Source organism: Mycena indigotica, assembly GCF_014461135.1.
Source record: "Mycena indigotica strain 171206Taipei chromosome Unknown Mind.scaff0009, whole genome shotgun sequence".
Lineage (NCBI taxonomy): Eukaryota > Fungi > Basidiomycota > Agaricomycetes > Agaricales > Mycenaceae > Mycena > Mycena indigotica.
The window spans coordinates 641433-653568 of NW_023503008.1; the positions used below are offsets into that span (position 1 = coordinate 641433).

General features: G+C 51.1%; 4 protein-coding genes across 4 annotated transcripts; 3 read left to right on the top strand and 1 right to left on the bottom strand.

The window, feature by feature from the left end:
* Positions 1-3836: 3836 nt before the first annotated feature.
* On the top strand, positions 3837-4501 carry MIND_01006500 (FAS1 domain-containing protein; the record flags this gene model as incomplete). The annotated part of the gene is made up of 3 exons (XM_037366662.1): positions 3837-4093; positions 4141-4399; positions 4451-4501. The coding sequence occupies 3 exons, from the start codon at positions 3837-3839 to the stop codon at positions 4499-4501; spliced, it is 567 nt and encodes a 188-aa protein (XP_037216056.1).
* A 1066-nt stretch (positions 4502-5567) lies between these two features.
* MIND_01006600 (Glycoside hydrolase) lies at positions 5568-7460 on the top strand (the record flags this gene model as incomplete). The annotated part of the gene is made up of 2 exons (XM_037366663.1): positions 5568-5797; positions 5843-7460. 2 exons carry the CDS (start codon positions 5568-5570, stop codon positions 7458-7460), a joined length of 1848 nt encoding a protein of 615 aa, XP_037216057.1.
* A 469-nt stretch (positions 7461-7929) lies between these two features.
* MIND_01006700 (uncharacterized protein) lies at positions 7930-9198 on the bottom strand (the record flags this gene model as incomplete). Its single annotated transcript, XM_037366664.1, has 4 exons — positions 7930-8076; positions 8130-8516; positions 8562-8766; positions 8813-9198. The coding sequence occupies 4 exons, from the start codon at positions 9196-9198 to the stop codon at positions 7930-7932; spliced, it is 1125 nt and encodes a 374-aa protein (XP_037216058.1).
* A 50-nt stretch (positions 9199-9248) lies between these two features.
* MIND_01006800 (Spindle pole body component) lies at positions 9249-12094 on the top strand (the record flags this gene model as incomplete). Its single annotated transcript, XM_037366665.1, has 8 exons — positions 9249-9335; positions 9374-9479; positions 9525-9706; positions 9762-9858; positions 9907-10613; positions 10659-11729; positions 11777-11943; positions 11992-12094. The coding sequence occupies 8 exons, from the start codon at positions 9249-9251 to the stop codon at positions 12092-12094; spliced, it is 2520 nt and encodes an 839-aa protein (XP_037216059.1).
* Positions 12095-12136: the final 42 nt, after the last annotated feature.

Genomic DNA, 12136 nt, shown 5'->3' on the forward strand with positions numbered 1-12136 from the left:
AGATCCTTTTCGTCGCTTATGGTCTGACGGGGGACGAGACTCTGCGAAACATTGCAACTACCCATGCTGATACGACCATGAAGAACCACATCCGAGCAGATGGTTCGCCTTGCGTGATCTGAACCCAAATCCTATTCACAGCTATATTCAGGCTCTACATGGCACGTCGTCGAGTACAACTCTACCACTGGCCTGGTTATCCGCAAGAGAACCGCGCAAGGATATTCGGACGACAGGTAAAACCACCATCGACTTGCCGATTCTTTCCTCATTAAGTGATGCAGTACTTGGTCTCGAGGTCAGGCATGGGGTGTCTATGGATTTGCCAACAGTAAACATTTAGCCCTCCACAAAGTTTTTTCTTACCCCATCTATAGTGTATGCCCGTACCAGGAACCCCGAATATCTAAGTACCGCTCGCCGCATGGCTACCTACTTCCTAAATAACCTTCCCGCAAATGGCGTCGTCCCATGGTAAGTAGCCAGAGTTTCACTCTGTGTCGATGTTGACTACATATCTAGGGACTTCAATGCACCTCAGCCGCGTCCGGCTGACTCTTCAGCCGCTACCATCATGGCTAATGGACTGCTTTTACTGGGGTCTGTCGAAACGAGCCCCGCGGCGGCCGAACCATGGATCAATGCTGCAGTCAACGTAAGTTTGTTGAGACTACAGCGGGAGCGGGAGCTGAGGTACACATACAACAGCTTTTGAGCAGTATTACCACGTTGGCATGGAAGCCTCAATGGCAGTCCCTCCTGTCTAACGGAACCGTGAACTTACCTGCTAACAATTTCCTGACCGGTATCGTTTATGGGGACTACTACTACATCAAAGGCAAGTTTTCGTGCTTGTGTTTCGGTCATATCGCTAACGTGGCGTATAGCGGGCAACACGTTGAAGACGATGGGGCTTGCTACTTGCTCTTAATAATGTTAATGAAATTGGACTTGCCCGATGTAACGACTGCGATGAATATTACGACTGCGGTGATTGGATATCCAAATTTAGATCAGGCCCGTACTTCGCTTCTCTTCCATGAACGCCGACATGGCCAGTTGGCCCACAGAGAATGCGAGAGGATATAGAATTCCTGACCAACCGTTTGGCACAATTCGTCCGATGAAGATCGTCGCAATTGGCGCTGGTTGTTCTGCTGCCGTAAGCGAGATAAGACCACTCATACTGTCAACCAGGCATTTCTGGAATTAGCCTTGCACACGATGTCCAGGCAGAGGGCGTTAATCTAGACTTGACAATATACGAGCTCGCATCGGACGTGGGCGGGACGTGGTTTTGGAATCAATGTTGGTTTGAATGGGTATATGGAGCCTGAGGGAGCCTGAGACTGACCGTTGAATAGATCCTGGCATACGATGCGACATACCTGCAGTCAACTACCAGATGCACTGGGCCCCGAAGCTCGACTGGTCTGAGTATTATTCAACGGGGGGCGAGATTCAGCAATACTACAGAAGCTTGGTCGACCAGTGAGCTCGAGTCTGAGCGGTGTGCTTGATTTATTGTGTCTCACTCATCACAGGTTCAATCTTTGGAAATATATCAAGCTCCGCTACGAAGTGCTCAGCGCTGAATGGGACCAAGCTGTATTTAAGTGGCGGCTTCGAGTCCAAGGGCCAGATGGAAGCGAGTTCTCTGACGAGTGTGATGTCTTTCTGAACGGAGGCGGTGTCCTCAACAACTGGAAGTGGCCGTCGATAGAAGGCCTCCACTCGTTCAAGGGCACTCTCTGTCATACCGCGCGATGGCCGAAGGATACCTCACTCAAAGACAAACGCGTAGCAGTCATCGGGTCCGGCTCATCGGGTATCCAAGTCCTGGCCGCTATCCAACCCGAGGTTACGCAACTCTACCACTGGATACGCTCGCCAACTTGGATCACAGGCGCATTTGCTCCGCAGTTTGCCGGAATTGGCGGGGTGAACTTTCGCTGTGAGTCGCCTGTCACGTGACTTCTCTGCTCACCCAATAATGAACAGACACGGAAGAGCAGAAGAAACGGTTTCAAGAGGACCCGAAACACGCGATGAAGTATCGAAAGATGATTGAGGTTTGCCTTTGGACTGTGTCTGGTGTCGGAACCGTAACAAGTTTAGTCTGTAGGGCTTGGTTTTATAAAAATTTTGGCCTTAACAAACGGTTTGTAAAAAAATCTCCCCAAAACCCTGTTTATAAACCGGTTTTGAGGTTTTATAAACACTTCAGGCTAAGCAGCCCAACTGTGCCTCGCGTCATATAATTTTCATATGTTTGTCAAGGTGAAATACTACTAATAGTGGTGCCAGGTGAGGCTGAGAAGTTTCCCTTCAATAGCTACTATCTCAGCTAAATTTTATAGTGTAGGATACTTTTGATGGCAGAGATGTCACACTTTGGCTGACTGTCACAGTAGTGTCACATTGTTTACAAACACCCTTTTCCCAGAATGCCTGTTTATAAACAAATAAAACAGGGGTGTTTATAAACCGGTTTACAAACATCCCTATATAAACCAAGCCCTATTAGTCTGAGCTCAACGAGCGGTTCAAATTCCTCATCCAGGGAACGGAAGAGCAAAAGGCCGCTCTTGAGGTATTCTTTTTGTTTAACTCGGAGGTTTACTTCTCTGCAATAGTTCGGAAACAACGACATGCGCTCGAGGCTCAACGGCGATGAACGATTGATAAAGGCCATTGTCCCCACCGACTTTGCTGTTGGATGTCGCCGACCAACACCGGGCAATGGATATCTGGAGGCATTATTAGAGGCCAATGTGCAAGTCTACACAGACATGTTCCAACGTATAACCGAAAAAGGATTCATCGATGCAGACGGGAACGAAGTTGAGGTAGATGTCATCATCTGTGCAACGTGAGCGCACATCTAATAATGTAGTATCAATTCACCATCTTATAGAGGGTTCGACACGAGTTTTAGACCGAGAATTCCCGTATTCGCACACGGAATTAACTTGCAGGATTTGTGGAAGGATTACCCGATAGATTCGGTAGGTGTCGTATGGTCACCGGAGGTTTGTGGTGTGAAATTTTGCTAGTATCTCTCCATTGCCATCAAGAAGTTTCCCAATGTTTGTAGGGCGTTCCATTTGAGCCCCCGACTGACATGCTGCCAGTATTTCATGTACTACGGGCCACACGGGCCGACAGCACACGGTTCAGGAGCGCCAGTGATTCAGTCTTGTGAGTCTGTTGTTGAAATCCACCGTACAACTTGTCTCAATAAAAAAAAGACACCGCTGCATTTCTGCGAATCATCCGCAAGATGCAAGGCGAGAACATCCAGTCGATAACGATCAAGGACAAGGCTGCTGACGATTACAACGAGCACCGAGAGCTTTATGTGAAGAGAACTGCATGGGTAGGGCCGTGTGCATCGTGGTTCAAGCCACGGACTGGACCTGATAGTGGGTCTTCCTCCCTTGTTTGAATTGCGACGATTAGCTGTTCAGCGACACCAATGCTCTTTCCGGGCAGCAGGATCCTGTTCTTCGAGCTGCTGCACAACATCCGGTGGGAGGACTTTGACTACGAGTATGGCCATGCCGGAAACCGCTTTGGGTATCTTGGAAATGGGTTTACGACGCGGGAAAAGGACGGTCGCGGTGAGTGTTGCTTAGGTGGGGCCGAGTGTCGATGACAGGCTAGTAGATTCGACTTTTTATTACGGATTTTTGGATGGGAAAGACGAGCAGCCGGATTATTCAGATATACGAGCCATGTATGCTTGGAGATGACTCTGATGAGAGCTGAATGTAAGCCGGTTTCCGGATCAATATTTGATCGCGATCACTTTCCACTTGTTCCGAACCCCCACCATGCAGTTACGGCTCTGCACACTCTTTGGTTTTCTCCTCCCGGTCCTCGCACAGAGCGACCAGCAAATCGTCATTAACCAGCCGACCACCATGAAGCCAACTATTGCGGACTTGCTCACCATCGAGTCGTCTCTCAGCATCTTCTATGGATACGCGCGAGAGCTCCATTTAAGCAATACCTTCTCCGACTCGAATGCCCCAGAAATAACCGTCCTCGCGCCAACCAACAAGGCGGTTATGGCGCTCGCACGGAAGCCGTATGTTGCCTAAACTCCGTATGAGCTTATCTCCATCTCCCCAAAAGACACCAAGACCCAGTCCCGGCAGACGACGGCGTGATAATAACCGAAGAGGAATTTGACGCCAAGTCGAAAGAGAATGTCCAGCGGTGGATTTCAGCCCATATCATCCCACACGGCGCAATCCAATTCGACGACCAAACATACGACACCTTGCTAGACGGCAAGAGTCTCACGTTTTCGTCCAAGAAGGGGAGCTCGGGACCTTTGGACTGGAGTCATGCCTCTTTTGGAGACGACATTCATATCGTTGGGAAGCGCGAGGTGAGCTCCAGCTACTGTTCAATTTGGGGTGCTAATCCAACTCGGTCGCAGGCGGCGAACGGAATAATATACCTTATTGACGGCACTGTCCTGCTTGATTGAGCTCTAGTGTCCCCACACGTTGTAATTCTACCTCTTGTTCTACTCCAAGCCTCCCTGGTTCCATCGGCCCGCTCGCCGCATTAGACTTGAGGTTATCAGAGCGCTGGGGCCATGTGCTCTTGCTGCTGGGCATATAAAGCAGGCGAGGTCCTTGGTCGTTTGCATTCACACACCTAGCTCTGAAACAACAAACATGCAAACTGTAGGTTTTCTTTCTGCCTTTATGTTGCGACCAGGCAGCTGAACGGTGTCCAGACCATCTCTGCGCCTGTTAATGCCAGCTGCGGATCATCCTCCTGCAACTGCTCGTCGACGTATGAATCTAATCTTCGTCATCGTGTTTGGACACCCTGATTGTCCCCTGTAGTTGCGGCTGCAAGCCTGGAGAGTGCAAGTGTTAAGAGCTTAGAGGCTACCGAATTGAACACGACGAATACAAGAACTTTAGCAGTGCCACTTTCTCTCACCGTGCTCGTAGTGTCGTTGTCCCGTCGATGATTTGTTCTCTTAGATTTGCGCTCATAGCAAATCACACCTGTAAAACCAAAGCTGGTATGATAATGTAGCGGATTCGAATATTTGTAAGCACACGTGATAAAGCGGTATTTGACTCGGAAGGCAGGCAACTCCGATGTTGCTGGTCATCGGCAGAGTTGTACCAGACGCGGATGGCCGTTCTGTCGCAAATACGAGTTGCTCAAGAGTCAACGGTAGTTTCTCGACCAACTTAAAGTTCTCGACTGGTGCGTAGATAGTACCCCCACTTGCACAGGAGAATTCCACTTGCTGACTCAGACTCGGTGTAGACACTGTGCCAATGTTTACCTGCGATTCTGGTGGGCAAGTGCTGCCGACCTGTCGACCATTGTATGCTAGCGCAACCCCATCGCCATCAATGCCAGCTGCAGGCGTGTGTGTGTGTGTAAACTGAATAATGCATCAGCATTTTCGAAGGCTTTGCAAGTTCAAATCTTGTGGTCAGTCCACATGGCTGTGGGTTATTCGCGGCTACTGCATATAAACGCTCTCGCTACCAGTCGTTCTTGTGGCTTTACAACTGCAGAAAATGCGTCTTCTGGTCGGCACTTTGGGTCTATGGTTCTGTCTTGTTTTGGCTGCTCGCCTTGACCTGCGTGCGACCTGGACTGGTCCTCTGAGCACTCGGGGTCGCTATGTCGTCGATGCCAACGGCAATCGTTTCAGAATGCGGGGCGGAAACTGGCACGGTGGAAGCGGAACCTATCTAGGCTCTGGTGACATCAACGACGATGCAAACCACCACGAGGGGGAGAATGCGTGCGTATTTGCTCTCAGTTGAAGCCATTGCTCAGCTTTTTCCAGGCACACTATGCCGCTTGGTCTCCAATATATCCCAATCGACAAAATTATAGACTCCTTCGTCGAAATTGGGATCAACACAATTCGTCTTCAATTTGCGCATTCCATGATTCGCGACACCACTGTTATCAACGACGCCTGGGTGGCCGCCAACCCGCAGCTCAGGGGGCTCACCCCACTGCAAGTCTATGATGCTGTCATTACTGCACTCACCAACCGCGGCGTTGCTGTCATCATGGACTACCACGCAATTAAGGCTACCTGGGCGGATGATGACAATCAACGCTGGGATGAGTCACAAAGCTTCGACTCATATGCGGCCGACTGGGTATTTATGGTCACTCGCTACAAGTCCAACAAGCGTGTTGTAGGCGCTGATCTTTATAACGAAGTCCGTCGCGATATCTTGACTGACCCGAACTGGGGCAATGGAGACGGCGCCGACTGGCACCAGGCTTCGCAGCGTGTTTCTGACCAGATATTGACTGCTAACCCTGACATCCTCACCATCGTTGAGGGCATTAACTGGGTCGGCATTCCCATCGATGGCTTTCCTCACGGCCGCCCTACCCTCATTCCTGTTGCGGAACTCTCGCACGTTCCACTCGTTCCTCATAAGCTTGTTTACAGCGCCCATTTCTATGCCTACACTGGCCCTAGCCACACCGGTGCGACTGGTCTCGGCGAAACCACCGACTCTCGCTACCGCGACCTCGGCCGTGACGATCTTTTCGCTGTCCTCAAAAGCTCCGCACTCTATGTCGCCCTCACCAGCCAGATGCACTATACCGCGCCAGTCTGGATCTCCGAGTTTGGTGTCGCGCGCACGGACGACTTGGCTTTAGATCGCACGTGGTGGTCGAACTTTCTCGATTTCCTCGCTCAGACGGATGCAGAATACGCGTTCTGGCCGCTTGTCGGCTATCTCAATGCGACAACTATGGCCGGCAACGGGTGGGCGCTGATGAACTGGGAGAAAGTACCTGGTGGTGGCACCCGTAAGGGCCTGCTTGACGGAGACGACTGGCGAGCAACGGCGTGGAACCAATTGCTGAATGCAAATTCAGCGACTGGCCAGATTGCGATTGTCCCGGAGTGGAAACAACTGGCTCTTGACCATGGTGACTTCATCCAGTCACAGTATGCCCGCGCCAACCTTGGCGACTGGGACAACGGCGCATATAAGGCAAACTGCCCCGATAACTTGCGCCTAATCGGACTGTCACGTGGTTCAACGCGGGGCCTCTGCACGGACGTTGGCCTGGGAAACTTGTTTGATGGCGCGACACAGACTGTGTGGGACGAGCGCTATCTCCGTAATGACTGGGCCAGCGGCTACACCAAGTACACCTGCCCCGTCAACTTCTATGCTGCTGGCTATGCTATCCGCGGCGCCAAAGTGTCGACGGTTATTTGTGCCCGCGCAAACAAGCCGCTTGGTACCAATGGCCGCACTGTCTGGTTTGATCAGGGCGACAACAGGGCCGACCAGCTTGGTGGCGACTTTGCGGCATACCAGTACAAGGGGAGCTGCGCTTCGAATGAGTATATCGGCGGAGTTGCGTTCACAACCAGGATCTTCAGCAACGGCGCTCCGGCCGCTATTTATTGTGTGTCGTAGTTGGCCTATACCTTAGCGCTGTGAATGGATGGCATTTATATCTAGGCAAACATTAGTCTTACCAAATATTGCGTACCTACTTGCCCTCAAACATCACCGACAGCGTTCGAGGATTGGATTAAGTGGGAGTTGCGGTCGGTATGGCATCAGAATCGGCATGAGTACTGGACTCAGGAGGGCAAGTTTCGACTCAGATATCAACTTAGTTGGCGGTTATTCCATGCAACGAATACAAACACTTATAGCATATTGCCCAATGCGATTGCTCTTGCTCCATCCTCCTGTAGTGCCCCAACGTCCTGCGAGGTCAGAAGGAATCATCAACGTCGCGGCGCTCGTCTCCTGTTGCGGGAGAACCACATTCCACGGTAGCAGCCGGTGGAAGTCACAGTAGCTAAGTCTGGCCGTCTGCTTTGAATGTGTTAATTTGGTTGCTCAACTCAGCAAAACGCGCGTACCACAGCTCATTTTACATTCCATCGAACTCATAAACTGTCCGACCACCCTCCTCAGCTAAGCTGATGTTTCGGAGTAACGGGTCAAGAGAGGCGAGCTCCTCCTTGATCCCATTCCTCGCAAACTGGTCGAGCTCCTTCAAAAGAACACTTGTGATCTTCTGCTCGTTCTTGTGTGAGAAGCGGGTTCGCATTGACGAAGAAAAAAACTGACCTTGAACTTTCCATCGATTTTCACAACCATTTCGCCCAACGAAGATGTCCACTGGGTACCCAGCATTTGGGATGACAGCTGTACGCCGCCCCCGAATCCGTTGGCAATACTCCAGAGGCTTCCAATTTCATTGTCGCCTGTTGATGATGGGAGATGTGGATTTGATGATAGCCGGGGATTGGAGGCATAATGTGGAAGTGGTGTGCTGTAGGGCCCATCATCGGAAAAAAGGTACGAGACACCAGGCTGGGGTGGAAGCATCCCAAATGGGCCTCTTGTCGGGGGAGGAAAGGGGGAGGGACCTAGCAGTTTCCCGATCTTGTTGTAGACCTCTGAGAGAACGTCGATGAGTGAAATCAGTGTTTGGTGGTAATCCAATGGAAAGGGCTGGGTTTAGTGAGTGGAATTCTCGGGTAAGTTATGCTGACGCACGATATGTGGTGTGACGAGAGAGCCTTCAGAGGCTAACTTGGTCCTGAACAATCGTTTGGTCGTGCGCATCTTGGGTTTGTCGCCGTCCTCTTTTCCCTGCTCGTACTCCTGTAATGTTGCCAGCAAGCCTTTTAGAAGATCTTGAGGCTGCGTGATCTCCAGCAGATTCGAGAGCGACATGCCCAGTATGGCGAATCGGTATGTTCTAACAAATATTCAGTGTTGGTCGGGAGTCTGAACTGGACACAGACCGTTTCTTCATCTCTACATTGGTGAAGACTTTATCGAGGTCGCTCCGTGAGATGAGAATGGTGTGGAACCAGTGGCTCCGTCTGTCGCAACGGATGAGCTTCATTCCATCAACTAGTTTTGGTTTATACCCCTGATGAACACTCCGCATGTAGGTGAGGGTGACCATTCTCTTGTGAATGATATCCCTCAGATACTCGACAGAGGTGCCTTGCGCGTTAGTAGGATTGTTGAGTGTTGTGGTGTCGGAATACAGCGAAACGGAATCAAACTCCTTCGGCGTGGAAATTGTCGGGGTGGCAGGGACAGCCATTGCTCCTTGAGCAGTCTTAAAGCTTGAAAGCAGATTCTGGGCTGAGCTTTTGCGACGCATTTGCGGTCGTTCCATGGTCAGGTCAACCGGAGAGAAAGCGATGTCACAGTTTGATCTCAACAACCATGGAACCTTTCACTCCCCGCCCGCGAACAGGCCCTAGGAAGAAAATCACGCTCTCTGCGAAAGAGTATACCAAGGCAATAGTTGAGGTACTCTGGCTTGGCTTGCATTGCTGAATAACTTTCAGATCACTGGTACTATCGCGTCAGTCCGACGAAACAGACTCACAACAGACGATATCGACGAGGAAATCGCAGTGAATGGTCATCTGTCGCGTGAAAGTCGCGCCAAAAGTGTGTGTTTTCCTTCCCTACGGTTACAACACTTATCGTTTCCAGGTCAAGAACCATCCTTCCTGGCCGAAACGTCCTTTGTGCGAGCACCACTCAATTCACGCGTCAGCTCCGTATCCGCCCTTCCTCCAAGTGCTAAAGGGAAAGGGAAACAAGAGTCGTTAGACCATGTTTCTCTGGAGATTCAGGAGGCGCTGATTCTGGAGGATATGCTCTACATTCTCATGGTGCGCCAAAACTCTGAGCGTAAGTTAGCAAACCCATAACTAACTCCTCACATAGGGTATAGAAGGGTCGTATATCACATACCATCCAGACTACTCACCAGAAGACGATGACCCTTTGCAAGGGATTCGTTTCGTCGTTTCACCCGCTCTCGGTAGGTTTTTCCTCTGTATGCATTGGTTTTAGTGTTAATCGCTGACAGATTCCTCTCTACGCGATCTCGTTGAGCGTATCCTCCCTCTGGGAACCTACTACACCGCCATCAGCTCCTTCGTTGAACTACGAAGTCACCTTGATTTCGGGCTGGTTAACCATGCACTCTGTGCCTCCATCCGCGACATGCTCAAAGACTACCAAACTCTGCTGTCACAGCTAGAGCATGCATTCTCGACCTCCCCTCAATTCTCACTCCAGAAACTGTGGTTTTATCTGCATCCGACAATCCACACACTGTCCCTCATATACCAGCTTGTTCTCGAACTCGGCAGCGCTGATGACCCGAGTGCAGACCTTGATTCTTCGTCGTCAAGCTCGTCCGACCCAGATGAAGACGCCCGGAACGAGGCTCTTGGGCTGGGCGGGGCAAAGCTGAAAGCGATGTTATCCGAGATGGACAAAAACGGACTCGATGTGGCAGGTGGAAGCGGCATAGCGGTGAAAGGTGGCGAAGTTCTTGCTATACTCTACGAGCGGATGCAAAATATGTCGGGTGATCCTACCGCCAAAACGGTATACGGAACCTTGCTTCGTGATGCTGGCGCTCCATATGTTGCAATGCTCCGTATGTGGATTATGAGCGGCAGGCTGGTGGACCCATACGAGGAGTTGCTAGTGAAGGAGAGCAAGTTTATCAACAGAGGGATACTAGAAATCGATTACACTGACGAATATTGGGAGCGACGGTATACAGTGAGTCTTCGTTCATTCTATTCTCCTTTCCTAACCTACCTATAGCTCCGAGATGGCTCAACACTCTCTGGACCATCGAAACGACGGGCTGGTGTGCCCCTACCAAGAACAGTGGGTGGGCGTCTCCCAGGCGGGGCCTGTGTTCCTCCCCTTCTCGAAGGCTGGAAGCACAAGATTCTCCTGGCTGGGAAATACCTCAATGTGATCCGAGAATGTGGGATCGAAATCCGACGGGATTCGACGCACTCTGTCGACGAAAATCTTACAATGGATGACGAGAAGTTCTATGCTTTTATCGAGGACGCATACACCCACGCAAACCGCACCCTTCTCGAACTACTCCTCAGAGACCAACAACTCATGCCGCGTCTGGCGTCTCTCAAACGTTACTTCTTCCTCTCCCAGTCGTCGTTCGTCACCCACATGCTGGATCTTGCCCAGACTGAGCTGCGTAAACTCGCCAAGTCTGCATCGATTGTGAAACTGCAGAGCCTCCTCGACCTCGCACTCAACGCTGACCCACAAGGGGAAGACACCGTGTTCAAGGAGGACGTCAAAGTCACAATAGCCACCAGCGGACTATACGAATGGCTCTTGGACGTGGTCAACGTCAGCGGCGTGATCGGCAAGGAGCATGAGCCAGAGACGCACTATGAAGAGCCCAAAAAGGACAAGGACGACAAGAAGCCGATGAATGCAATCGATGCCTTTGCGCTCGACTACACCGTCAAGTTCCCACTTTCGCTCGTCATTTCCCGCAAAACGATCCTCCGCTACCAGCTGTTGTTCCGCTTCCTCTTCCACCTCAAACACGTCGAGCAATCGCTTTCGTCGATGTGGATGGAACAAAAGACGGGGCCATGGCGCGCGGTGTTGCCGCATCATCAGGAACTCGAGCGTTGGCGCTTACGAGTGTTCCTTCTCAGGGCGAGAATGCTGTCGTTTGTCCAACAGATCCTCGCCTTTGCTACTTTCGAGGTGCTCGAGCCCAACTGGCGGGCTCTCGAGGGCAAACTCGCCAAGGTGACCACGGTCGACCAACTGCTCCGCGATCACGTGGACTTTCTCGACACGTGTTTGAAGGAGTGCATGCTCACAAGCTCGAAGCTTCTAGGCGTATGTGTTCGCGACGCGTGTGTTTTTTTTGACCTGAATGTCCTTAGGCCTACTCACGGCTGATTGTCACGTGCTCGACGTTTGCGGCATACTCTGGGTCGTTCTCCAAGTCGGCAAACCACGCGGTCGATGCCTCACAAACGCCCGATGGAGACCAGTTGATGGCGAAGCGCTGGGTGATCTTGGGCAAGTTTGAAACTCACTTTAATACCTGGTTAGTAGTCTTTTTTTTATCTCATTTCTTTTTTTGACGTTGTCCCAGGTTTGAATCATATTTGAACCGCGTGCAGTTCTACGCCTCGAGCGAGAACGTCTCGCTGCTTCCGCTGGTTGTACGGCTGAATAGCGTGAAGGTCGGGATATAGTGTGGAGGGCCGATCTGTATTCTTATGATGCTTGGTGTAATG